Below are 26,749 nucleotides of genomic sequence, written 5' to 3'. Positions count from 1 at the left end.
CCCAGCTATTTTTGTATTTTTAGTAGAGACGGGGTTTCACCATGTTGACCAGAATGGTCTCGTTCTCTTGACCTAGTGATCCACCCACCTCGGCCTCCCAAAGTGCTGGGATTACAGGCTTGAGCCACTGTGCCCGGCCTAGACTCTCTCTTAAAAAAAAAGTTTAAAAATCCTGTTGCCTGGGCAACAGAGCAAGACTCTGTCTCAAACAAACAAACAAACAAGAAATATTAACATTCAGAAACCATGAGAGGGAAGAGAATTAACACTCTTTAGAAAGTTAACAGATGGGCCAGGCATGCGGCTCACGAGGTCAGGAGTTCAAGACTAACCTGGCCAAGATGGTGAAACCCTATCTCTACTAAAACTACAACAATTAGCCAGCCACCTATAATCTCAGCTACTAGGGATGCTGAGGCAGGAGAATCACTTGAACCTCAGCAGCAGAAGTTGCAGTGAGCTGAGATTGCGCCACTGTACTCCAGCCTGAGCCAGAGTGAGACTCCGTCTCCAAAAAAAAAAAAGAAAAAGTTAACAGATGAAAATGAGATTTTTATTTCACAGAGAGCCAGAATGATTAGACTGATTGATTTGATAAGGACTGGCACAGCCAATATGATCATACAGAAGACCTTTTCCATAAATTAAATAAAATCTGCAGCTGTAAGGTTTTAACCAAAACCAGAACCAAAACCAAAACCAGAAAATAAACTGTTTTTTTTTGAGATGGAGTTTCACACTGTCACCTGGACTGGAGTGCAATGGTTCGATCTTGGCTCACTGCAACCTACATCTCCCGGGTTCAAGTGATTCTCCTGCCTAAGTCTCCTGAGTAGCTGAGATTATAGGCATGTGCCACCACACCCAGATTACCTTTTGTATTTTTAGTAGAGAAGCGGTTTCACCCTGTTGGCCAGGCTGGTCTTGAACTCCTGACCTCATGATCCAGCTGCCTCAGCCTCTCAAAGTGCTGGGATTACCGGCATGAGCCACCATGCCTGGCCCAAACAAAAACATTTAAAGCTCAGTGGCTCACACCTGTAATCCCAGAACTTTGGGAGGCCGAGGTGGGTGATCACCTGAGGTCAGGAGTTCGAGATCAGCCTGGCCAACATGGTGAAACCCCATCTCAACTAAAAATACAAAAATTAGCCAGGCATGGTGGTGGGTGCCTGTAATCCCAGCTACTCAGGAGGCTGAGGCAGGAGCATTGCTTGAACCCTGGAGGCAGAGGTTGCAGTGAGCCAAGATCGTGCCACTGCACTCCAGCCAGAGTGAAGAGCAAGACTCAGTAAAATAAATAATAATAAAGCAGATGTACAAAATGTGCAAGGAGATATGCTGTTTTTAAAATTATTTCTGGGTGGTACAGGAGGTGAGAGTTTGAAGACTCTCTTTTATATACTGATATAAGGCAGTAACAGGATATTTCAGAGGCAGGACTGTAGCAGGTGAATATTGGTCTCTGCTGAAATGAACCGATCAGCCAGTGGAAACACTCAGCTCCTATGTGCTGCCTGCACTGGGTGGCTGGAGTTTCAGGCTGTAAGGCAGGACTCTTAAACGCCCTCCTGGTGTGACTCAGCCACAATTTGACAATGAAGAGGAGTCACAACTCACCTCATTTGGCACAAATGAAACTAAGGTATGGCAGATGACAGAAATGCAATAATGACAAAAGGAAATCCGTGATCTATTTCCATTTTAGGAAATAGAACCAGAAAATCTAGCTTTGACGAAAACTCCCTCAAGAAAACTCCTGTAACTGGAAGAAAAAGAGAAGTCTGGCACAAAACCTCCAGTCTTGTGGATGGTGTCTGTTTACTCCTAGTGAAAAGCCAGTCCCCACTGAGGTCCCAAGTTCAAGGTGAATGCCTATTAACAAAGATGTCTTTTTCTTTTCTCTAGAAGAAAGTTAGAGGCATATAAAATTTACTCAATTCTAAGTGTAGGATTCTGAGATGTAACAAAGTTCTGCAGAAGCAAGACTCTGTGTGGAAACATGGCATTTCTTTTCTTTCTTTTTTTTTTTTTTGAGACAGGGTCTGCCTCTGTTGCCCAGGCTGGAGTGCAGGGATGTAATCATGGCTCACTGCAGCCTCAACCTCTCAGGCTCAAGGAGTCTTCCCACCTCAACCTCCTAAGTAGCTGGGACAACAGGCATGCCTGGCTAATTAAAAAAAAATTTTTTTTAGAGATTGGGTCTCCCTATATTGCCCAGGCTGGTCTCAAACTCCTGGCCTCAAACAATCCTCCCACCTCAGCCTCCAAAGTGCTGGGAGTACAGGCCAGTGCCTGGCCTAATTTCTCTTCTTTTTCTGCTCTTACAAGAGCATGATTCTCCTTTAGATTAGACATGTGCACCAAGTATAAGGAGCAGGGGGGTGAATATGGTATGCAGGCCAGCATGCGACAACCCAATCACCTAAAATGTTCAAAAAATTTTGAAGTGATCCAACACTGGCCAGTGAGAGCCATATAACTCGTCCATGTGAGCCTACTTATTGCACCCACCCTGTCCTCATCCTCTCCTTTCCTTCTCCCATGTGAAAAAGCAAACCAGCAAATTCATTACTAAAGGAACATAAAATGTTTTTAGTTTCTGGAAACTGACTTCAGGATTGCACTCTCACCAGCTGCTTGCTCCGCTTTGTGTAAGAACTGCAGGCAGAAGAGAGGGCAAGGGGGTGAAACCCTCCCTGGGCTGCCTTACATGCAGCACAGCTGTTCAGGGTGGGAGGCCAGCTGGGAGAATGCTGGCTAATAACTGGTTTAAACCAAGCCAGTTCTCCTAAACAATTTGGCAAAGGAATTCTTTAGCTATAGAACTATCTACCCTTGAATCCTATTTTTCCTCCGTTTATAGGTTAGAGAAAGAGACTAGCAAACAAAAAAATACACCCAAGGTGTGAATGAAAAAAGGAAAAAAGTTAACTGTGTCCATACATGCATCACTAAGGGGTGCTGGGGAACCTTGTCTTCTCCCTAAGACCCCCCTGCAATGCCTATATAGGACACTGAACAGGTTGTTTAACTTCTCCGGCCTGTAAAATGTGAGGAGTGAACTGGACAACCTTGAAAACGCGCCAGTTCTAATGTTATATGGATTCCAACTCCATCTAAAGGCCTTAACCAAAAGCAACAACAGGGTTTTAGAAAAGGCCAACAAGGGTGATGAAGGTGTGCACCATAGCTGGTTTTAACCAACAGTCCCATTCAGACAGTTGGTTCTTTTTTTTTTTTTTCTTTTCTTGAGACAGAGTCTCGCTCTGTTACCCAGGCTGGAGTGCAGTGGCGTGATCTCAGCTCAATGCAACCTCTGTCTCCTGGGTTCAAACAATTCTCCTGCCTCAGCCTCCCAAGTAGCACAAGTGAGTGCTACCACGCCTGGCTAATTTTTTGTATTTTTAGTAGAGACAAGGTTTCACCATGTTAGTCAGGATGGTGTCGATCTCCTGACCTCGTGATCCACCCACGTGGGCTTCTCAAAGTGCTGGGATTACAGGCATGAGCCAATGTGCCCCGCCTGCCGGAGTTTTTTAAGCTTTTCTCCTGCCTCAGCCTCCCCAGTACCTGGGATTACAGGCACGTGCCACTAGGCCCTTCTAATTTTTTTTTTTTTTTTGCATTTTTAGTAGAGACGAGGTTTCCCCATGTTGGCCAGGCTGGTCTTGAACACCTTACCTCAAGCAATCCACCTGCCTTGGCCTCACAAAGTGCTGGGCTTACAGGTGTGAACCACAATGCCCAGCCAGTTGGTTAGTATTCTTGGTGATCTAAACTACCCTCTCTCCACTTTTTATTTTTATTTTATTTTTTTGGCATCAGCAGCATTTCAATCAATGGTTTTTGAGAGTCTTCTTACACAACGCATGCGGTTTTGTGTTTTGGTAAGAAGCATCGTCAGGTGCGGTGGCTCATGCCTCTAATCCCAGCACTTTGGGAGGCTGAGGTGGGCAGATCACCTGAGGTCAGGAGTTCAAGGCCAGCCTGGCTAATATGGTGAAACCCTGTTTCTACTAAAAATACAAAAAATTAGCCGGGCATGGTGGCAGGCACCTGTAATCCCAGCTACTCCGGAGGCTGAGGCAGGAGAATTGCTTGAACCTGGAAGGCGGCGTTTGCAGTGAGCCAAGATTGTGCCATTGCACTCCATCTTAGGCAACAAGAGCAAAACTCCGTCTCAAAAAAAAAGCAGCATCACATCAGACTCCAGCCAACAGGAAAGGAAGACAGGAGGAAAGGTATGGGGCCAGAGGTTAATAAAACAACACTGAAAGCTCCAGGCACTGACAGGGACAGGACAGCCATTTCCCAGTTTCCTCATAAACCTGCAGAAAATGAGTCATGACTCACCTCCTCGAACTTCCCAGAAAAGCCAGCCAAGAGCTTAAAGTAGATAAGAAGTTCCTTAAGGCCTACCTTTGCTATTCGTTTACATTTAAAGGAAGATGCATTTTTAAGACAACAGCTTCTTTTTTCAGGTATTGTATTGTCTTTTATATCCCATATTAGGAACAGGGTACCTATCATTTTAGTCACTGCTTCCCGTGCACTACCAGGGTCTTAAAATGCTGAGCTGGAGTTATCCACAGGTATGCCAATGTCATAAACTAAACAACTAAATGTGGCAAAGTTTTAAGGGCAAGTTAAGTGTCCACAGTCAATGAAGGAAGGAGGCACTGTGTTAAGCTAAATGGAGCAGAGTCAAAATCCTGGGTTCTGGAACTGGCTTGGCCTCCAACCAGCCCAACCTCAAAGCCTTCGTCCCACTTTGCAAAGTAATGCTGGTTAGTGAGATAATCTCCAAAGCTTTTAGTAAGCTCTACTTGAGCTTCCATGTTCACAACTTCAAGGTCAACTCCGTACTTAAGGAAAGATGATCCAGGGCTTAGGAGAGGGCAACAAGCTTGCAAAATGAGGAGGTCCTGTTTCTGTCCAGGGAGACATGTGCAGCAAAGACATCTTTTTGTGTAGCTAGAGTGAGTGATTCCACTACAACTTTTTATTGTTTCTTTGCTGTTTGATGTCCACAGGGTCCAGGTTTCTCACAACCGACACCCCCTCTACACCACGGAAGCTCCTCCCTCTGGCCAGGTACCCTTGAATGCTGATGTCTCCAGGGAAGGCCTCCCTTGCCTTTCACTTTTTACCGAAGCAAACTAGGGGCAAAATACAGAGGATTCTGACTAATTCTGGGCACCTTTTATTCAAAGAACTCACTTGGTGAGTATGTGCCAGACCCAGTCCTGGGCTCTTTTATGTTTTTTTTTTTGAGACAGAGTCTCACTCTGTCACCCAGGCTGGAGTGCAGTGGCACGATCTCGGCTCAATGTAACTTCTGTCTCCCAGGTTCAAGCGATTCTCCTGCCTCAGCCTCCTGGGTAGCTGGGACTACAGGCACAAGCCACCACACCCGGCTAATTTTTGTATTTTTAGTAGACGGGGTTTCACCATGTTAGCCAGGGTGGTCTCAATCTCCTGACCTCATGATCCACCCACCTCAGCCTCCCAAACAGCTGGGATTACAGGTGTGAGCCACTGTGCCCGGCCTTCTTTCTCTGCTATTTTTTTTTTTTTTTTTGAGACGGAGTTTCGCTGTTGTTACCCAGACTGGAGTGCAATGGCGCCATCTCAGCTCACCGCAACCTCCGCCTTCTGGTTCAAGCAATTCTCCTGCCTCAGCCTCCCGAGTAGCTGGGACTACAGGCGCGCACCACCATGCCCAGCGAATTTTTGTATTTTTAGTAGAGACGGGGTTTACCTTGTTGACCAGGATGGTCTCGATCTCTTGACCTCGTGACCCACCCGCCTTGGCCTCCCAAAGTGCTGGGATTATAGGCGTGAGCCACCACACCCAGCCCTTCTATGCTTTATGTAATTTAACCCCCACACACCCCTTATGCAGTAGGTCCTCATACCGACAAGTTTCTGATAAGGAGAAAGACTTAGATCAGGTGAGTCATTTGCTCAAGGTCACACAGCTAGCAAGCAGCAGAAGCAACATTTGAACCCAGGTCTTATACCATACAAATCACCATTTATTTATTTATTTTTTTTGAAACAGTCTCACTCTGTTGAGTCTCACTCTGGAGTACAGTGGCATGACCTCAGCTCACTGCCAACTCTGCCTCCCAGGTGCAAAGCAGTTCTGCCTCAGCCTCCCCAGTAGCTGGGATTACAGGTGCATGCCACCACGCTCGGCTAATTTTTTATTTTTAGTATCTCAGGGTTTCTCTATGTTGGCCAGGCTGGTCTTAAACTCCTGACCTCAGATGATCCGCCTGCCTCAACCTCCCAAAGTGCTGATATTACAGGCATGAGCCACCCATTTAAAGTGTACAGTTCAGTGGTTCTAGGTATCTTCACAGATATACGCAACCATTACTCCAGTCAACTTGAGAGTATTTTCATCACCTTAAAAAGAAACCTTATCTCTCTTCCTTATCACCTTCCTTCCTCATTCCCGCATAGACAAGCACTACTCAACTTTCTGTCTTTATAGACTTCTCCACTCTGGACTTTCACCTAAATAGATCATACACTGCATTGTGACTGGCTTCTTTCACTCAGCATAACATTTTCAAGAAAAGTCTGTACTATAAACCCCATGGGTTATTACTGTCTCAGCTGAGGGAACCGTGAGAGGTGTGGATAGCACGTCATGTGAGAAGTGCATGATGATGATGATGATGTGTGTGTGTGTGTGTTTTGAGATGGAGTCTCTCTTTGTCACCAGGCTGGAGTGCAGTGGCACAATCTCAGCTCACTGCAACCTCCACCTCCCGGATTCAAGCAATTCTTCTGCCTCAGCCCTCCTGAGAAGTTGGGACAAGTATATGCCCCCACACCCAGCTAATTTTTGTATTTTTAGTAGAGACGGGGTTTCACCATATTGGCCAGGCTAGTCTCGATCTTTTGACCTCATGATCCACTCGCCTTGGCCTCAAAGTGCTGGAATTACAGGTGTGAGCCACTGTGCCTGGCCGACAATACCTGTTTTTAGCAGCAGCAACAGCAGCAGAGATTATAGAAAGAGAAGACCACAGATTTCAGATAAAAAGCCTTGGATCACTTTTCTGTCTTGCTCCTGAAGGTACATGTGGGGTAATAGGCAGCAGCAGGTATAAGATTTCAGTCTGACATGACAGAGAACTCACAGTGACTCCAATTATCCACAATAGAACAGGTGGATGACCATCTATGAAGGATGCTTCAGGAGGACTTATCCTGGGTGGAAGGCTGGCTAGTGACCATGATGACCTGTGATCCTTCCGAGACTAAATTCTATGGTTCTGCCAACTTCTGATTAGTATAATTAATGGTTAAAAATAAAAAGTTAGGCTGGGCATGGTGGCTCATGCCTGTAATCCTAACACTTTAGGAAGCCAAGTCGAGAGAATCACTTGTCTTCAGGAGTTTGAGACCAGCCTGAGCAACATGGGGAAACCCCATCTCTATAAAAAATACAAAAATTGAATGGGCGTGGTGGCTTACGCCTGTAATCCAAGCACTTTGGAGGCCAAGGCAGGCGGATCACCTGAGATCGGGAGTTCAAGACTAGCCTGACCAACATGGTGAAACTCCGTCTTAAAAAAAAAAAAAAATTAGCTGGGCATGGTGGTACGCACCTGTAATCCCAGATACCTGGGAGGCTGAGTGGGAGGATCACTTGAATCTGGGAGGTTGAAGCTGCAGGAAGCTGTAATTGTACCACTGCATGCCAGCCTGGGTGACAGAACAAGACCCTGTTAAAAATAATAAACGAATAATAAAAAATTGGCTGCCAGGCACATGTCATCAAGACCCCTGAGACTGTGTCACAGGCATAATAAAATAAAATGTTGGCTGGGTACAGTGGCTCAGGTTTGTAATCCCAGCACTTTGGGAAGCTGAGATAAGAGAATCTCTTGAGCCCAGGAATTCAAGACTCAACTGGAATAGAAATGAATCCCAGCAAAATATTTGTTTCTATCATTCCATTGTGGGGATGTGAGGCTTCAGCAAGTAATAACTCTTTTTTTTTTTTTGAGATGGAGTTTCGCTGTTGTTACCCAGGCTGGAGTGCAATGGCATGATCTCAGCTCACCACAACCTCCGCCTTCTGGGTTCAAGCAATTCTCCTGCCTCAGCCTCCCGAATAGCTGGGACTACAGGCGTGCACCACCAGGCCCCGTTAATTTTTGTATTTTCAGTAGAGACGGGGTTTCACCTTGTTGACCAGGATGGTCTCGATCTCTTGACCTCGTGACCCACCTGCCTCGGCCTCCTAAAGTGCTGGGATTATAGGCGTGAGACACAGAACTCTCTTTTTTTGAGATGGAGTCTTGCACTGTCGCCCAGGCTGGAGTGCAGTGGCATGAGCCTGGCTCACTGCAACCTCTGCCTCCTGGGTTCAAATGATTCTCCTGCCTCAGCCTCCTGAGTAGCTGGGATTACAGGTGCGCACCACAACGCCTGGCTAGTTCTTTTGTATTTTTAGTAGAGACGGGGTTTCATCATGTTGGCGAGGCTGGTCTCAAACTCCTGACCTCAGGTGATCTGCTCGCCTCGGCCTCCCAAAGTGATGGGATTATAGGCGTGAGCCACTGTGCCAGGCCCCTCATTTTTTTTTTTTTTTAATTAAAAACAGAGACGGGGGTCTTGCTATGTTGCCCAGGCTGGTCTTGAACTCCTGACCTCAAGCAATCCACCCATCTCAGCCTCCTAAAGTACTAGGATTACAGGTGTGAGCCACTGCATTCGGCCAGTAATAACTCTTTGAACATCAAAAAATTCATCCAGTTGAAGCTCCAAATCAGACAGGCTCATGCTCTCTCACTTTCTATCTATATCTGTTTTGAGACAGGGTCTTGTTCTTTTGCCCAGGCTGAAATGCAGTGGCATAGTCTCTACTCACTGCAACCTCAGCCTCCCAGGCTCAAGTGATCCTTCTGCCTAGCCTCCCGAGTAGCTAGACTACAGGAATGGGCAACCATGCCCGTAGTTTTTTTGTTTGTTTTGTTAATTTTTGTTATTGCTTTTGTTGTTTAAGATGGAATCTCGCTCTGGCCCAGGCTGGAATGCAGTGGCGTGATCTCAGCTCACTGCAACCTCCACCTCCCGAGTTCAAGCTAGACTCCTGCCTCAGCCTCCCAAGTAGCTGGGACTACAGGCAGGCATGTGCCACCACACCTAGCTAAGTTTTGTATTTTTAGTAGAAATGAAGTTTCACCATGTTGGCCAGGCTGATCTTGAACTCCTGACCTCAAGTGATCCACCAGCTTCAGCCTCCCAAAGTGCTGAGATTACAGGCATCAGCCACCACACCCAACCAATTTTTGTATTTTTTGTAGAGATGGGGTTTCACCAGGTTGCCTAGGCTGGTCTCCAACTCCTGGGCTCAAGACATCTGTCCACCTCAGCCTTGTAAAGTGCAAGGACTGCAGGCATGAGCCATCGTGCCCAGCCTCGTATATTCTTATTTGTTACTTGGTTTTAGGATCAGAGCTTGGGACTGTATCTTTCCAAGTATCAATTCATTAAAAAAAAAAAAAAAGTCTTCTATAGGACAGGCATGGTGGTCCATGCCTGTAATCCCAGCACTCTGGGAGGCCGAGGCAGGTGGATCACTTGAGGCCAGGAGTTGGAGAACATCCTGGTCAACATGGTGAAACCCAGTCTCTACTAAAAATATAAAAATAAGCAGGGCATGGTGGTGCAGGCCTGTAATCCCAGTTACTTGGGTGGCTAAGGCACACAGAATCACTTGAACTCAGGAGGTGGAGGTTGTGGTGAGCTGAGATCACGCCACTGCACTCCAGCCTGGGTGACAGAGCAAGACTGTCTTAAAAAAAAAAAAAGAAAGAAAAAGAAAAAAGTCGCTGGGTGCAGTGGCTCATGCCTGTAACCCCAGCACTTTGGGAGGCTGAGGTGGGCAGATCATCTGAGTTTGGGAGCTTGAGACCAGCCTGACCAACATGGTGAAACCCTGTCTCTACTAAACGTACAAAAAAATTAGTCAGGCATAGTGGCACATGCCTGTAATCCCAACTACTCGGGAGGCTGAGGCAGGAGAATTGCTTGAACCTAGGAGGTAGAGGCTTTGGTGAGCCGAGATTGGGCCACTGCACTCCAGCCTGGGCAACAAAAGTGAAACTCCGTCTCAAAAAAAAAAAAAAGCCTTCTCGTTGACTTGATGATTGTGACTTTGAGCCAGGGACTGATTTTGCAACAATATAACACAATTAGTTTAATATATGAACTCAATCCAATCTGCGAAAAGCATTTTTCTTTTCCTAAAGGGCTACTACTTTATAGCAAATAATGTCTATCTCTTGGAAAAGGTGCTTTCTTCTGTAGACTATCTTAAGTCTGGCTCTTTTGATAAACACCCACAAACGGCCATTTAAAAGGTATAGAGTTCAACAGTCTATCTGATTAAGCAATACCAACTTGACATTACTGATATTCCATTCAATAATTTCAAGTCAACAGGGATTGCCTCATGTGCATTGCTAGGGTCAGGGAGAGAAATAGGGTAGGGCGGATTCTTGTTCTTTGACAGGGTCAGCTGTGGATAATCTTGAAACATATACTTTGGGAGTAAAATATGTGGTTCTAAATGATCTCTCCTCTTTCTCAAGTTTCCCCAAAAGAACTTGAGAATTATCTTTGTGTTCCTGAAAAACAGCTGCATTAAGGCGAAGAGGAGCAGGAATCAGAAGATGGTTTCAATTCCTTCTCTGGTCCAATTTCCTAACGATCAAATGACCTTTGAGGTTGTTCCTTCCCTAGTAAAATGGGGTTAAAAATCATTTTACTGACATGCTTACTTCACAGGTTTTTGTGGGGTTCAAACGAGATGGTGTGGATTCCAGTCTCTAAATGAGCAAACTGCAGCCCCCTTATAAGAGCCCACAAGCCTCAGTTGAAGAGACAACTGTTTACATGTAACACAGCTTGCTTGCTTCCTCTAATTGGCTGCCTGAGTTCTAACCTATGTTTTAAATTTGTTTTAAGACACAGATTTTGTTTGGTCACATGAAAATGCCTTAAACAGGCAATCTATTATTAGCTCTGGCTGCGTCTCTTCTCCCAAAGTCACTACTGTTGTCGTCATCATCTTTCTTTCTTCTTTAATGACCCCTTCCCCCTTTTTTTTTGTCCCAGGACAGGGCTTCTCGCTTACACGCCCTTTCACAAAGAAAATTTCCCTGGCTGGCTGCCATCGGTTCCTCTGCCCACTTCCATTTTAAGCAATTTTTATGAGTGTCCCATCTCCTTTCAAACAAAGGCAGATGGTAAAACTTGCTGGTTTACTTTTAAAGAAAGCTTGACACAGACTGTTATAAGCTAACAAGAGGCTTTGTAAAGTCACACGGCCTGGGTTTACCCATCGCCCGCTGATAAGCACTCACAGCTGATTCCTGTGCAAACCCTAGCCTTTCAGACCAGTTTCATATGGGCTATAGGAAGCAGCTTCCAAAGTTTGATGTGTTCTTCAATGCCTATTCCCATGACAGATGACCCATTTTGACCCAGGGGGCCCCAAGTTCTCTTCCGGCTCCTGCTCTTTCTGTAAGTAGTTAATACTAATGCTAATTCAACAGGAAGTGGTATGGGGGTACAAGAGGCAGGGTGTCTTCCTGTTGCCCAGTTATTTACAAAAAGGCAGATATTCTCTCTGATACTTCAAACATTCCCCACAGTACTAACTTGTGCTCCTTTACAGGTAATGAGCTAATGAATTATTTCCCATCTCAAAGCTGTATAACAACTGAATTTGTTCAAAAGTCAAAAAAGTTGTAGAAATAGTCTATATTGCTGGGTGCAGTTGCTCACGCCTGTAATCCCTGCATTTTGGGAGGCCGAGGTGGGTGGATCAGTTGAGGGCAGGAGTGACCAACATGGTGAAACCCCTTCTCTACTAAAAATATAAAAATTAGCTGGGCATGGTGGTGGGCACCTGTAATCCCAGAGCTACTGAGGAAGCTGAGGCAGGAGAATTGCTTGAACCCAGGAGGCAGAGGTTTCAGTGAGATCGCACCACTGCATTCCAGCCTGGGCGATAGAGGGAGACTCCATCTCAAAAAGTAAATAAATAAAGGAAATATAGTCTATACTAGAATCACACACAAAAAGAATAAAGAATAAATGCTTCATATCATAGAACTTAGATCTGTCACAGAGTCAAAGATTTTAGAGCCAAAGTGACCCCAGTGAGCTAGGCTCCCTTTAGTTAATAAAGGTTTTCTTTCAACACTGGAAAGAAAAATGATCACTTTCTCCTTATTTGCCCCAAGAAATTCACCACCCAAAAAAAAAAAAAAAAACAGATTAGGATGAATATCAGATGTGTCTCAAATCTCATGCCACAAAGCACAAAGCATGGGGTAAACATTTTTTTTTGAGATGGAGTTTCACTCTTGTTGCCCAGGCTGGAGTGTAAAGGCACAATCTCGGCTCACTGCAACCTCCGCCTCCCGGGTTCAAGCGATTCTCCTGCCTCAGCCTCCCAAGTAGCCAGGCTTACAGGCGTACATCACCATGCCCAGTTAATTTTTTATATTTAGTACTGACGGAGTTTCACTAAGTTGGTCAGGCTGGTCTGGAACTCCTGACCTCAGGTGATCCACCCGCCTCAGCCTTCCAAAGTGCTGGGATTACAGGCATGAGCCATCATGCCCAGCCAGCATGGGGTAAACATTTAACATGCTCCAGCAGCCAGATGTTCTCAATGTGCCTGGCAGTAATGCCAAGTGGATAGGTTCATAAAAGCAGAAACAGAGACCCTCTGGGTTTAGTCAACCTATCTTTTCATGTGAGTATTCATCAGACACATAGGGGAAAATCTCCAGTTCACCACACTATTTTGTGTAAAACTGACTGGAAACTTTTTTTTAAAAAAACTTGTCGAACAACTTGGTGGTGGCCACTGCGCAGACCAGACTACGCTCGTTCGTGCCCCTCACTCCGCTTTTCCTCCGCAACCATGTCTGACAAACCCAATATGGCTGAGATCAAGAAATTCGATAAGTCGAAACTGAAGAAGACAGAAATGAAAGAGAAAAATCCACTGCCTTTCAAAGAAACGAAGTGAACAGGAAAAGCAAGCAGGCAAATCATTATGAGTCGTGCGCCGCCACTGTATATTCCACAAGCATTGCCTTCTTATTTTACTTCTTTTAGCTGTTTAACTTTGTAAGATGCAAAGAGGTTGGATCAAGTTTAAATGACTGTGCTGCCCCTTTCACATCAAAGAACTACTGACAACGAAGGCCGCGCCTGCCTCTCCCATTTGTCTATCTGGCTGGCAGGGAAGGAAAGAACTTGCATGTTGGTGAAGGAAGAAGTGGGGTGGGACAAATGTGAAATCTACAGTAAAACCAAGCTGGCCCAAGGTATCCTGCAGGCTGTAATGCAGGTTAATCAGAGTGTCATTTTTTTTTTTAAATGATTTTAATTATTGGAACGCACAATTTTTTAAATATGCAAATAAAAAGTTTAAAAACTTGTCTCTAGCTGGGTGCAGTGGCTCATGCCCATAATCCCAGCACTTTGGGAGGCCGAGGCGGATGGATCGCCTGAGGTCGGAGTTTGAGACCAACCTGGCCAACATGATGAAACTGTCTCTACTAAAAATACAAAAATTAGCTGGGTGTGGTGGTGCGTGCCTATAATCCCAGCTACTGGGGAGGCTGAGGCAGGAGAATCTCTTGAATCCGGGAGGCAGAGGCTTAGTGAGCTGAGATTGCACCACCATACTCCAGCCTGGGGGACAGAGCCAGACTCCATCTCAAAACAAACAAACAAACAAACAAACAAAGTAACTAACGCTAAAGGCCTTAACTAAATGTCCTGGACCTAGCTCACTGATTCTCTCTTGCATAGCATTAATCTTGGTCTTCTTAGGCTGATCCTAATAGGTTAAATATCTTGGATGTTGACTCAAGAGATCTTGAACATGAGTTAACAACACTTTATGTACACCCACCCAACAAATGGGTTTAATTCACTGGCGGTTTACCAGATTCTTTGCATACCTGGCTATGAGATTCTCTAATTGTTGTGTGTACAAATGGACCAAACTAACTCAGCAAAGAAACAGGTTCTTAGGTAAAGTACTCAGGAGTCCTATTCCAGGTTCCAGGTTGTAAATCAGGCTAAGCTACAGTAGATGAAATACTTGGGAAAATGGCAGCTACACCTGCCAAGTCGGACTGAAGTGGAAGAGACAGAAGGAAAAGAAATAGCCTCTGCTCTGAGCTTTTTATACAGAAAGGCCAGTACTTCACTTCCTTGCAGGCCCAGGGATGACCATTTCTCTGTGCCCCTCTGCCCCTACCTTGGCCAAGAGCCCACAACAGTGACAATCTCGCCTCTTACATTTTCCCCCGCTTTGACTTTTAGAAAAAAAAATTCCCCCAGATTCCTTCACTCTATCATCACTCCAACCCGCAGGGATCACGATCCCATTTTTTGGATAAACAGGGCAATGGAGATGAGCCTAAACCATGAGAACTGTCAGTCTCCGCCGCCCACGTCCACACGGATCTGCCTGAAACCCCAATACCAATTTTTTTCAACTCCCACATGCTCCTGAGAGGAACTAGATCGGGGCCTAAGGCCGGCATGGAAACGAGAGGGAAAGGAGGAGGTGCTGCTGAGGACTGATGGATGAACCCATCATCCATGGGTGAAGGGAGTGTCGAGCTTGGTCTTGAGGTCAGGAGGTGACAAAGGCACATTCCTGAGACCTGGCCTTCTGCTCTGGGGAAAGCCCGGGCAAGAAAGGGCTTTTCGCCCATCAGAAGGCCCAGAGGGTGCCCACCTGTGTCCACAAAGAGCCCGGCCCAAGAACCCAAACAGGTCAGGAAGGAGCCCCACTCCCACCAGGGCATAAGTGGGGTGTCCTTCTGTCAGGGGCACCCTTCCTCTGGACAGTGGGGGTCCCACCCAGCCCAAGGGGCCGTCCCCCGAGATCTGTCACCAGCGGCCCGGCCGCACCTGTGACCCAGCGCTCTGGGGGCTCCCTTCCCGGCAGTGCCGAGGGCGCGCGCAGCCTACCTGGAGTTCGCCCTCGGTGCGGTGCAGTCCCAGGCGCCGCAGCCCCACCGCCAGGTCGTTGACACACAGACCGCCGTCCCTGTTGACGTCGAGCGTCTGAAAGAGGCTCCACAGGCGCAGCCGGTGGTCCGGGCCCCCACAGACGGCGCCGCCGCAGGGGTCCCCCACCGACGCCGGCGACGAGGCGGACGAGGAGGCGGCGGCGGCGGCGTCCGGCGGCGGGGAGGCCACACAGCGGCACAACACACTGCTCACCATCGGGTGCGAGGCAGGGGCTCTGAACGCGGGCGGGGGCGGCGGGCCGGCGGGGACGGCGCGGAAGGCACGCCGGGCACCACTCTGGAAGTGCAAGCGCGGGCTCGGAAACGCCGGCAAGCTGGAGGGAGGGGAGGCTTCCGGGAGCCCCGCCCCTCCCGCGCGCTGCCTCACAGGCCACGCCCCCAGAATCCTCGAGGCCAATCACAGGCTCGGACGGAGACCCTGGAGGGGCGGAGCCGACTAAGAACAGCCCACAGCGCCCCGAACTACCCGGATTAATGGGGTGGGCGGGGTCATCCCGTTCCGCCTGGGGCCGATTCAAACTGATGGAGGCGGTGATTGGCTGAGCGAGAGACGAGAGAGTGAGAGAGAGAGAGAGAGAGAGAGAGAGAGAGAGAGGAGAGAAAGGAGAGAGAGAGAGAGAGAGAGAGAGAGAAAAAAAATTGAGGAAAAATTACGCAGCGATAGGCAGAAGTCATATGATTAGGCGGAAGACCCCGTGTCCAGTTTCCATTGATGAACTCTGTTTAGACTATGGGATCTTAAAGATGGGAGGAGCGGTCGTGTACGGAGAGATCGTAGCCTCCGGTGGGAAATAGGATTTGTGTGAGAGCATTTATGAACTGCAGTTGCGAGGCGGAGTTTGTGCCGGTGAGAGGAATTAAAAATTAATTGACTCACAGCTCACGGCCGAAAGCACTAAGTATCCTCAGGAAGCAGGGTTTTGGTAATCTAACTCCGTAAACCATCAATAAAATAGCTGAGTTTAACGGCTTAATAGTCATAATACTGATAATTGAACGACAGAATGATTTCCCAATGAAAGTGAATTAAGCTTAGGTGGGCGGGGCGCTCTGGACGACAGACACAATTTTAGACCAAAGATCAGGCTAATTCCAGTAAGTAGGCGTGCTCTTTAGCTGAGCGACAGACAGAAAGAACCAGTGATCGATGTGATATTTGAGCCGCGCCCCACCGGGAGGGCGGGTTCTCCCGCAGAAGGGCTGGGAGGCGGGAAGAGGGGAAGTGGGCGGATCTCCGCACACCCCGGCGGAAGAGGCAGATTCAGGAAGCCATTACGCAGCTGGCTGGCAGCGGCCGGGCCGGTTGGGGCTGGGCCCTACGCACTTTGCGTAGCGAGGAGGGTTACCTAAGGCCTAGTGCTTGGCCTCGAGCAAGCCCGGCCTATCCCCCTATAGGGGGTGGGTGAGGGGCGAGGCTGAGGAAGAAGAGTAGGGGAATTGGGGCGCTTGAGGGGATTATAATTTCTTTAAACAGAGGGGAGGGGACAGGCCATGGCAGTCCCAGCCAAGAAGAGGAAGATGAACTTCTCGGAGCGGGAGGTGGAGATCATCGTGGAGGAGCTGGAGCTGAAGAAGCACCTGCTGGTGAACCACTTCAACGCCGGGGTACCCCTGGCTGCCAAGAGCGCGGCCTGGCACGGCATCCTGAGAAGGGTCAACGCCGTGGCCACCTGCCGCAGGGAGCTGCCTGAGGTCAAGAAGAAGTGGTCTGACCTCAAGACCGAGGTCCGTCGTAAGGTTGCCCAGGTCCGGGCTGCTGTGGAGGGTGGCGAGGCCCCGGGGCCCACTGAGGAGGACGGAGCTGGGGGGCCTGGGACAGGCGGTGGCAGTGGCGGCGGTGGCCCAGCTGTAGCCCCCGTGCTGCTGACCCCCATGCAACAACGTATCTGCAACCTGCTGGGTGAGGCCACCATCATCAGCCTGCCTAGCACCACAGAGATCCACCCCGTGGCCCTCGGACCCTCGGCCACCGCAGCCACCGCCACGGTCACCCTGACACAGAGTGAGTGACCTCTCCTGTTCAGGCGGCGTGCATAAGTGGGAAGGGCCAGCAAGCTCTGGGGTGGCCTGGGGAAGGTTGGCTGCCAAGGGTCAGAGGTCAGATGGGGGTCTTGGAAGACCGTGAGGCCTTCCAAGAGCAGCACCCCAGACAGAAGTGATCTTGCAGGCTGGGCGCAGTGGCTCACACCTGTAATCCTAACACTTTGGGAGGCTGATGTGGGTGGATCACCTGAGGTCAAGAGTTCAAGACAAGCCTGGCCATCATGGTGAAGCCCCATCTTAAAAAAAAAAAAAAAAGAAGTGATCTTGCTCTCTCAGGGACTTCCTCAGCATGTGGCCTGGACTTCTGATGTGCTGGATAGCTCGCCATTGAGCATTGTCACCATGTTTCCATGACTTACCTCCAGTTGCCAAACTGGGTGGTCCTTGAAGACAGAGACCATGTCTGTATCCCCACAGGACTTTTTGCAGGGCCAGGCATGTAGTAGACAGCCAGGCCGTATTTGTTGAAAAAATAGATGGGAATAATGCTGCCCAAGTGAGACAACAATTCTGGATTGTGTTTTCAGTGCCAGGGAACTTTGATCAGGTGCTGCTCGGGAGCCTCATGGTTCCTGTTGTTAATCTACTCATTCATTGATTCATTCATTCATCAAACATTAGCACTTATTCTGTACCAAACCCTGTACTGGGCATTGGGATTACCATGTTGTCTAAAATAACAGGCCAGTTATGTTCTAGTAGGACAGAGATGGCATATATAGGAATAGCTTCACCATCAGTTAGGAAAACCTAAGGTTCCAAAAGAGAAAGGGGGCTTCTTGGTGGCATGGGGATACGTAGCTGACATTGGCATTGAAGGGTGTAGGAGCTTGACCTCTTCTACATGCGTGGAGGCCCAAACAGCCCAGCTAGGATCCTTTTCAAGGTTCTCAGCTAGAAATAACAACAGAACTAACTTTGGTTGGATTTTTTTAGTTCAGAGAAGGGTTTGTGCCTGTGACTGTTAACTCTGCTTGTTTGTAATGGCTGTGAGCTGGATCCATCAGTGATTCTTAGTAGGGGTTGAGGGAGCTGGGTGGATGTGTGAGTGCCATCCCCCTGTAATGCGTATTTCTCAAGAATATGTTGGGGTGGGTAAGAGGGACAAACACGGGTTTAAATCAGATGCTACTCTGGATCAGGAAGGATGTTTGAGTATTGCATTGACCCAGATGATGAAAGAGAGAGGGAAACATTGATTGGGCACTTTAGCTGCCACCACCCCATTCCCACCTCCTTTTCTGCTTGGCCACAGGGGACTAGGAAGTCAAGTCAAGAAAACATCAAAGGGCTGGGCGTGGTGTTTTACGCCTGTAATCCCAGCACTATGGGAGGCCGAGGTGGGCAGATCACTTGAGGTCAGGAGTTCAAGACCAGCCTAGCCAATATGGTAAAACCTTGTCTCTACTAAAAGTATAAAAATTCCCCGGGCTTGGAGGCGGGGTACCTGTAGTCCCAGATACTCAGGAGGCTGAGGCACAAGAATCACTTGAACCTAGGAGGTGGAGGTTGCAGTGAGCTGAGATCATGCCACTGCGCTCCATCCTAGGCAACATAGCAAAAGAGCAAAAATCCATCTCAAAAATAAATAAATAAAAAGCAAGCATGAAAGGAGGTAGGACTAATGTAGTGGCAAAGAGCATGTGTAGAGTCCCACCCAAGATGCCTACTGCACTGGCACCACAGGGAGCATGTGACCCAGCCTCCGAGGTGCCTTAGCTAGGAGCAGCCCCGCATGGAGATCAGGGCTCAGCTGTTTGGGAGACCTGGGTTTGCCTTTTGGCTCTGCCGAATGAGCTCTGTGACCTTAGCAAGTCAGTCTACATTTCTCAGTCTGTTTCCTCATCTCTGGAAAATGAAAATGACAGCACCTACCTCTTGCTGTCATTTTGAGGATTTGTTGAGCTAATGAGTACAAAGTGCCTGACATGTTGTAGTTGCTCTGAAAGTTTTGCTAGTATTATGATCAACATCTTCACTTTTGCCAGATCCAGGGCTGGCCCTTTGATTGCCAAGTACATTAAGATTCTGAACCCCTTAGATTCAAGATTTATATGTGAATAGCTATGCAGCCAGGGGAGGCCTGGATTTTCCTTTAATGTCGCTCCAGGACAGGACTTTCTGGCCTTCTCTCCACCCTATACAGCCAGCTTCATTCCTTCTAGAAAGTGACCTTCCTCAGCCTCTTCTTTCTACCCTGCAGTCCCCACAGAGACCACCTATCACACCCTGGAGGAGGGCGTGGTGGAGTACTGCACAACTGAGGCGCCTCCGCCGCTGCCGCCAGAGGCTCCCGTGGAGATGATGGCCCAGCATGCAGACACGGCAGTCAAGCCGCAGGCGCTCAAGAGCCGCATTGCCCTCAACTCCGCCAAGCTGATACAGGAGCAGCGAGTAACCAACCTGCATGTGAAGGAGATCGCGCAGCACCTGGAGCAGCAGAACGACCTGCTGCAGATGATCCGCCGCTCCCAGGAAGTGCAGGCCTGTGCCCAGGAGCGCCAGGCCCAGGCCATGGAGGGCACACAAGCCGCCCTGAGCGTCCTCATTCAGGTCCTCCGGCCCATGATTAAAGATTTCCGCCGCTACCTACAGAGCAACACAGCTAACACGGCCCCTGCCTCTGACCCTGGGCAGGTGGCCCAGAATGGGCAGCCAGACAGCATCATCCAGTGAGGGCAGGGGTCAGGCCAGCCTTCTGCCATGATGGGATGAAAACTCCATGGTCTTGTAAGTGGGTCCTGTGGTTGGCCTTGGCCTTAGGCTGGCCATGAGCACAGCTCCCTCTTTAATAAACACTTAGGGGTTCCATGGTTTTTGAGAAGAGGAATTTGTTGGGCTCCTGGGACCCAAACTCTTCCACTACTTGAGCTGCCTTGCTGAGATCCAGAAGATTGGTTAGCTGGGGGTCACGTACGCATGTGATAGAACATGTGTTATCTTGACCCAAGGCTTGTGACATGATGCAGACTTGGTCTTGGACAACTGTAAGGAACAACACAACAGGCTGTCACTGGGGGCCATCACCCTGCCTGGGTCTCTATGGAGCTGCCCCACCCCAGGTGCCATCCTTTCGAGTAGGTTAATGTCACTGGTGCTGGCAGTTGAGCAATAATATCTTCCTCCGTTGGGAGGCAGTGTGACTGAGCCTGAGGAGGAAACCGCACCGTTTCTCCTTCTCACTGTGCCTCAGTTCTCAGGGGACTCCATCGACTGTGGTCCTCTCCCCCAACCTCACTCCAGGCACAGCACAGGCGCTTGTTAGGTAGTGCCCTGGGAAGTCTCCATAATACACACAGGGTGCAGCCAGTCTGGCTCGGGAATGCTGTGTGTGGTCTTCCATAGCATCTCTGGGCAGCTTTTGATTCAGGTCAAGCTTTGGATGCTGTAAATTTTCGAGAAAGCCAACTAGTGTGGAAGTTCGTTGCCCCACTGCAGTGGGTCTGAGTGACCTGTGGGCTTTGTGGGGAGGCTTGCTTCCAGCCAGTTGTATTTATTCTGTGTGTGAACCCCTCCTGGGAAGGCTTTCCTCCTTTCCTCTCTGCTGACTCCACATTTCCAAAATTCAGCACAAAAAAAGCCCTGCTGGACATCACATGCTGGACTCTTCCCTTGCCACACCGCTCAGTGCCTCCTGTTCTTGTGAGACTCCTTCTGAGTGGCTGAGTGCATCCAAAGCCATGATTGACCCTGAATGTAGGAGGAGGAAGAGGCGAAGCTGACCTAAGAAGTAGGACCCTGGCTGGGTGCAGTGGCTCACGCCTGTAATCCCAGCACTTTGGGAGGCCAAGGCGGGCGGATCGCGAGGTCAAAACATGGACCGTCTTGGCCAACAGGTGAAACCCCGTCTCTGCTAAAAATACAAAAATTAGCTTGGCATGGTGGCACACGCCTGTAGTCCCAGCTACTCAGGAGGCTGAAACAGGAGGATCACTTGAACCTGGAAGGTGGAGGCAGCAGGGAGCTGAGACTGTGCCACTGCACTCCAGCCTGGAAACAGAGCAAGACTCCACCTCAAAAAAAGAAGTGGGACCCTTTGGATTCTATGCTTAGGGAAGAGCAGACAGAGCCTTGGAGTGTGAAGGAGGTGCTGTTCCCCGTTCCATCTTTACACTTTCTCTTCTGTCTGTAAGAATTTTACCCAGATGCCATTTGTCTGTTTCATTTTCAGACTTACCGTCAATTACCAAGGCCCTTGCATCTCGCCAGATTGTTTTCCAAGTTTGCTGATTTGCTGTTGGTGCCTCAGCCACATGTGACCAGTGGTTACAACTCAGGACTCCAGGTCTCAGCTAAAAAGTGAAGATGATGCCCTACTGGGCATGAACGTTTAGAACGCTCAGCTCTGCCATTGTGACGACAGGAACATGGCCCTGAAGATGCACTGAAGACAGTTGGGAGGGGACTACTGTACTGTCAACCTCTCTGGAGGCGTTCGTGCAGTGTCAGCTAAAGGGAGGTAGAGCGGGAGATCAGGCCCAGCGAGGAAGCTGGTGGTGAAGGAAAGTTCTCAGCATGGCTGGAGAACAGCAGCCCAGCAGCTTGGGCACCCTCACTCTGTGCAGTCTCATGGTCCCAGCAATGTTGCTGCAGGGACTTCCCAAGGATTTGGTTTGGTTTTTCTCTGGGGTTGGAAATCTGAGCCAATATTGTGTCTGTTCCATTGCGTGTAAAGAGGAAGTCTGGATCACTTCAACCGACTAGTTATTTCCAGGTCATAATTTTAAATTAAAGACATATCACTTTTTTATACACACATCTCTGTGTCTTTGTTGGTTATATAAAGAAGAGAACAGGGACTGACAGACTCTGGCCCACAAACTGAATCGGGCTCCCCACCTATTTTTATAAATAAAATTTTATTGGAACACAGCCACACCCATTCATTTATGAACCTATGGCTTTTTTTGTACTACCAAAGCAAGAATTGAATAGTTACAGAGACATCTGGCCCCTAAAGCCAAAGATGTTTACTCTCTGGCCCTTTATGGTAGAAGTCAGTCATTCCTGGCTTAAGGCAGTGTTTGGGGCTAAGAAATGCCTGAGGCATTTGTTAAATATACCTGATCCCAGACCTCACTCAAAACCTGGAGGGAAGACTCTAAGAATAGGCATTGTAAACAAGCCCAATCCCTCAATAATCCTGACTCTTTCTTTCTTTTCTTTTTTATTTTTTGAGATGGAGTTTTGCTCTTGTCCCCTAGGCTGGAATGCAAAGGCACGCACTCGCTGCAACCTCCGCCTCCCAAGTTCAAGCGATTCTTCTGCCTCAGTCTCCAGAGTAGCTGGGATTACAGGCAACCACCACCACACGCAGCTTAATTTTTTTTTTTTTTGTATTTTTAGTAGAGATGAGGTTTCGCCATGTTGGCCAGGTTTGTCTCAAACTCCTGACCTCAGGTGATCCGCCCACCTCGACCTCCCTAAAGTCCTGGGATTAAAGGCATGAGCCACCATGCCTCCCTGACAAGTCAAGTCCTCAGTAATCCTGATACTTTCTGAGGGTTATGAATTTTTTTTTTTAAGACAGGGTCTCCATCAGTTTTGGTGGCTCATACCTGTGATCACCTGAGGTCAGGAGTTTGAGACTAGCCTGACTAACATGGTAAAACCTTGTCTTTACTGAAAATACAAAAATTAGCCAGGCATGGTGGCACATGCCTGTAATTCTACCTACTGGGGTGGGGTGGGGGGCTGAGGCAGGATAATTGCTTGAACCCGGGAGGCGAAGGATGCAATGAGCCGAGATCACACCATTGCATTCAGCCTAGGCAACAAGAGTGAAACTGTCTCAAAAAAAAAAAAAAAAAGGGCTGGGTCTCACTTTGTCACCCAGGCTAGAGTGCAGTGGCACGATCATAGCTCGCTGTAGCCTTGATCTCCTGGGTTCAATTGATCTTTCCACCTCAGTCCCTTGAGTATCTGGGACTACAGGCATGCGCCACCACACTCAGCTACTTTTTTTTTTTTGGTAGAGATGGGGTTTCACCGTGTTGCCCAAGCTGGTCTCCAACTCTTGGGCTCAAGGGATCCTCCTGCCTCTGCCTTCCAAAGTGTTGGGATTACAGGCGCGAGCCACTACTCCAGGCCAGTTAACAACCTTAGCTCAGAGACTGGAAGACTTCAACTCAGCTGGATCCTGCACCAAGGATGGCTGGTTCTCCGAAGTTTCTGCTGAACAGTTGGGAAGTCCTGCCAAGCAGGGATACTCCTTTAAATAAGACTGGCCTTCCTTCTGGAGGGATCTTAGAATTCCTGGGCATAGCTATCACTCTCACCAGTATATAGTAACAATAAAAACTAACAATTATTCAGGACTTATAAGCATTCTCTCATTGACTCCTTGCAACAGCTGCAGGAAGTAGGCACTAACATTGTTCTGTTTGCAGGTGACGACATGGAGAATCAGAGAGGTTAAACAATTTTTCTAAAGTCACACAGCTACCTTATTACTCACTGTAGCCCATAGCCCATGCTCTTAGCTACTGTTCTTGACTACTCTGACCTTGCTGCCTGTAAGATTTGAGGTTACCTAGAGATGATTTGAGCCTGACTGACCTGAGGGTGTGTCTAGATCAAATGAGGCCTAGAGGCAGCTTGTGTTAGTATTTTTTTTTTTTTTTTTTTGAGACACAGTCTTGCTCTGTTGCCCAGGCTGGAGTATAGTGGCACTATCTTAGCTCACTGCAACCTCCGCCTTCTGGGTTCAAGCAATTCTCGTGCCTTAGCCTCCCGAGTAGCTGGGATTACAGGGGTGAGCCACTGCGCCTGTTCAAACCTTTTTTTTTAAAGACTCAAGTCTCGATCTTGTCTGCCAGGCTGGAGTGCGGTGGCAGGATCTTGGCTCACTGCAACTTCCACCTCCCGGGTTCAAACAATTCTCCTGCCCCAGCCTCCCGAGTAACTGGGATTACAGGCATCCTCTACCATGCCTGGCTAATTTTTGTATTTTTATAGAGATGGGGGTTCACTATGTTGGCCAGGCTGGTCTCAAACTCCTGAGCTCAGGTGATCTGCCCGCCTCGGCCTCCCAAAGTGTTGGTAGTACAGGCGTGAGCCACCGAGCCCAGCCAAACCTTTTATATTTTAAAACCTTTTGTTAGGCTTTTGGAAAGGCATGCTTTGTAAACTGTATTTTAGGTGAGAGTACTTTCCTTTTTTGTTTGTCTTGAGACAAGGTCTCACTCTGTTGCCTAGGCTGGAGTGCAGTGGCACAATCATGGCTCACTGCAGCCTCAACCTCCAGGGCTCAGGAGATATTTCCACCTCAGTCTTCCTAATAGGTGGGACCACAGGAGCACAGTACTATGCCCAGTTAATTTTTAAATTTTTATCGAGATGGGGTTTTGCCTTGTAACCTCCGCCTCCTGGGTTCAAGCGATTCTCCTGTCTCAGCCTCCCAAATAGATGGGACTATAGGTGAGCGCCATCATGCCCAGATTATTTGTGTATTTTTAGTAGAGATGGGGTTTCACCTTGTTGGCTAGGCTGATCTCAATCTCCTGACCTCGTGATCTGCCTGCCTTGGCCTCCCAAAGTGCTGGGGTTTACAGTGGCTTCAGTTGTCTTTGCTGTGTAACAAACCACCTTGAAACTTAGTGGCTGAAAACAATGATTATTTATTTGCTCATGATTTTGCAATTTGAGCAGGTCCCAGAGGGAACAGCTTGTCTCTGTTTCTCAGTGGCAGCTGGACCAGCTCCATTGAGGCTGGGCCTCTACCCCTCAGATGGCTCACTCACATGCCTTGTTTGGAAATCTCCCCAAAGTGCCTTCCTGACCCTTGCAGAAATTCTAGACAAATTGGTCCAGGTTCTTGGAGGGTGCCAAGGAGTGGCTGCCGGGAGGACCTGGCAGGGACAAGCCCAGCTCCTCTGGTTGGAGATGATGAACTAACTCCAGTATGCAGGTTTGCAAAGGGGGATGTGGTTCTCAAAATGGTCTGTCTGGTGGTGGAGGCCTAGAGGCTGTGGGGAGTATGCTGGGCCCCTGCCCCATCTCTTCCCCTGCCCAGCTCTTGGGTTGCCTTCAGGACCCTGTTTGGATGCCATTTCTTCCAAAGGCCTTTTTCCAGCTGTCATCAGTCCAGGCTAGCTCTCCCTGCCACCCATGCCCATGGCCCCCTAGATGTCCTCTCTAACTCTCACCCAACGTAGAGCTGTCCCTTCCCTCCCTCCCCGCTCCCCTCCCTTCCTTGCCTTTCCTTTCCTTTCCCTCCCCATCTCTTTCTTTTTAGAGATAGAATCTTGCCCTGTCACCCTTATCAGCCTGTATCAGCTCCTTAATGTGACTTGTTGCCACTTCCCTCCTCATACTCTGCATTCCAGTCACATCCAGAAATTTCTTTTTTTTTTTTTGAGACGGATTTTTGCTCTTGTTACCCAAGCTGGAGTACAATGACGCGATCTCGGCTCACCGCAACCTCTGCCTCCTGGGTTCAGGCAGTTCTCCTGCCTTAGCCTCCTGAGTAGCTGGGATTACAGGCACATGCCACCATGCCCAGCTAATTGTGGTTTTAGTAGAGACAGGGTTTCACCATGTTGACCAGGTTGGTCTCGATCTCTTGACCTCGTGATCCACCCGCCTCAGCCTCCCAAAGTGCTGAGATTACAGGCTTGAGCCACCACGCCCAGCCGAGAAAGTTTACTTTCTTACAAATATTGGGCTCTTACTTTGGGAGGGCAAGGCAGGCGGATAACAAGGTCAGGAGATGGAGACCATCCTGGTCAACATGGTGAAACCCTATCTCTACCAAAAACACAAAAATTAGCTGGGTGTGGTGGCATGCGTCTGTAGTCTCAGCTACTCTGGAGGCTGAGGCATGAGAATCATTTGAACCTGTGAAGCGGAGGTTGCAGTGAGCTGTGCCACTGTACTCCAGCCTGGGCGACAGAGTAAGACTCTGTCTCAAAAAAAAAAAGAAATTGGGCTCTTTTTCTTTTCTTTTTTGAAACAGGGTCTTGCTCTGTCGCTGAGGCTGGAGTACAGCAGCTTAACCTTGGCTCACTGCAACTTCTGCCTCCCTGGAATCAGTGATTTTCCTGCCTCAGCCACCTGAGTACCTGGGACTACAGGTGCACGCTACCACACTCATCTAATATTTTGTATTTCTATTAGAGATAGGGTTTGCCAGGCCGGGCACAGTGGCTCACGCCTATAATCCCAGCACTTTGGGAGGCCGAGGCGGGTGGATCACGAGGTCAAGAGATCGAGACCATCCTGGTCAACAAGGTGAAACCCCGTCTCTACTAAAAATACAAAAATTAGCTGGGCATGGTGGTGTGCGCCTGTAGTCCCAGCTACTCGGGAGGCTGAGGCAGGAGAATTGCTTGAACCCAGAAGGCGGAGGTTGTGGTGAGCCGAGATCGCGCCATTGCACTCCAGCCTGGGTATCAAGAGCGAAACTCCATCTCAAAAAAAAAAAAAAAAAAAAAAAAAAAAGAGAGAGAGAGATAGGGTTTGCCGTATTGGCTAGACTGGTCTCAAATTCCTGACCTCAAGTGATCTACCCACCTCAACCTCCCAAGGTGCTGGGATTATAGGCGTGAAGCCACTGTGTCTGGCCCAGGCCCTTTTTCTAGCCTCCAAACCTTTGC

General features: G+C 48.5%; 2 protein-coding genes and 1 pseudogene across 6 annotated transcripts in view; 2 read left to right on the top strand and 1 right to left on the bottom strand.

Annotated features, from left to right (window-relative positions):
• SLC25A25 (solute carrier family 25 member 25) overlaps positions 1-15,409 on the bottom strand; it is a 37,341-nt gene extending 21,932 nt beyond the window's left edge. For 2 of the 4 annotated variants that reach the window (XM_078328326.1, XM_078328333.1), the window contains exons 1-2: positions 15,049-15,409; positions 7,632-7,748 (exon numbers count right to left, since the gene is read on the bottom strand). In XM_078328326.1, the coding sequence (XP_078184452.1) occupies positions 7,632-7,748; positions 15,049-15,306 (375 nt within the window). In that variant the 5' untranslated portion in view covers positions 15,307-15,409. The remainder of the gene's footprint in view (positions 1-7,631; positions 7,749-15,048) is intronic. The other 2 variants (XM_009003407.4, XM_009003409.4) reach the window with 1 other exon arrangement.
• Positions 12,940-13,249, top strand: LOC108593238 (thymosin beta-4-like; annotated as a pseudogene).
• Positions 15,410-16,358: 949 nt separating the features above from the next.
• Positions 16,359-21,911, top strand: NAIF1 (nuclear apoptosis inducing factor 1). 2 transcript variants are annotated; one of them, XR_622636.5, is made up of 3 exons: positions 16,359-17,112; positions 19,357-21,240; positions 21,325-21,911. XR_622636.5 is itself a non-coding variant. In XM_009003428.5 (2 exons), the coding sequence occupies exons 1-2, from the start codon at positions 16,602-16,604 to the stop codon at positions 19,827-19,829; spliced, it is 984 nt and encodes a 327-aa protein (XP_009001676.1). In that variant the 5' UTR covers positions 16,359-16,601; the 3' UTR covers positions 19,830-21,911. The 2 variants fall into 2 exon arrangements, 1 of the variants encoding a protein (XP_009001676.1); XM_009003428.5 differs by having other exon boundaries at positions 19,357-21,911.
• Positions 21,912-26,749: the final 4,838 nt, after the last annotated feature.

The sequence above is a fragment of the Callithrix jacchus genome, chromosome 1 (assembly GCF_049354715.1).
Source record: "Callithrix jacchus isolate 240 chromosome 1, calJac240_pri, whole genome shotgun sequence".
NCBI lineage: Eukaryota > Metazoa > Chordata > Mammalia > Primates > Cebidae > Callithrix > Callithrix jacchus.
This window is presented reverse-complemented; position numbering and strand designations above follow the sequence as displayed.

Bases quoted from the DNA above. Each gene is read 5' to 3' on its own strand.
- NAIF1 (XM_009003428.5), top strand. From the start codon at position 16,602: ATGGCAGTCCCAGCCAAGAAGAGGAAGATGAACTTCTCGGAGCGGGAG. The intron at 17,113-19,356 runs GTGAGTGACCTC...TCTACCCTGCAG, and splicing joins CACGGTCACCCTGACACAGA to TCCCCACAGAGACCACCTAT.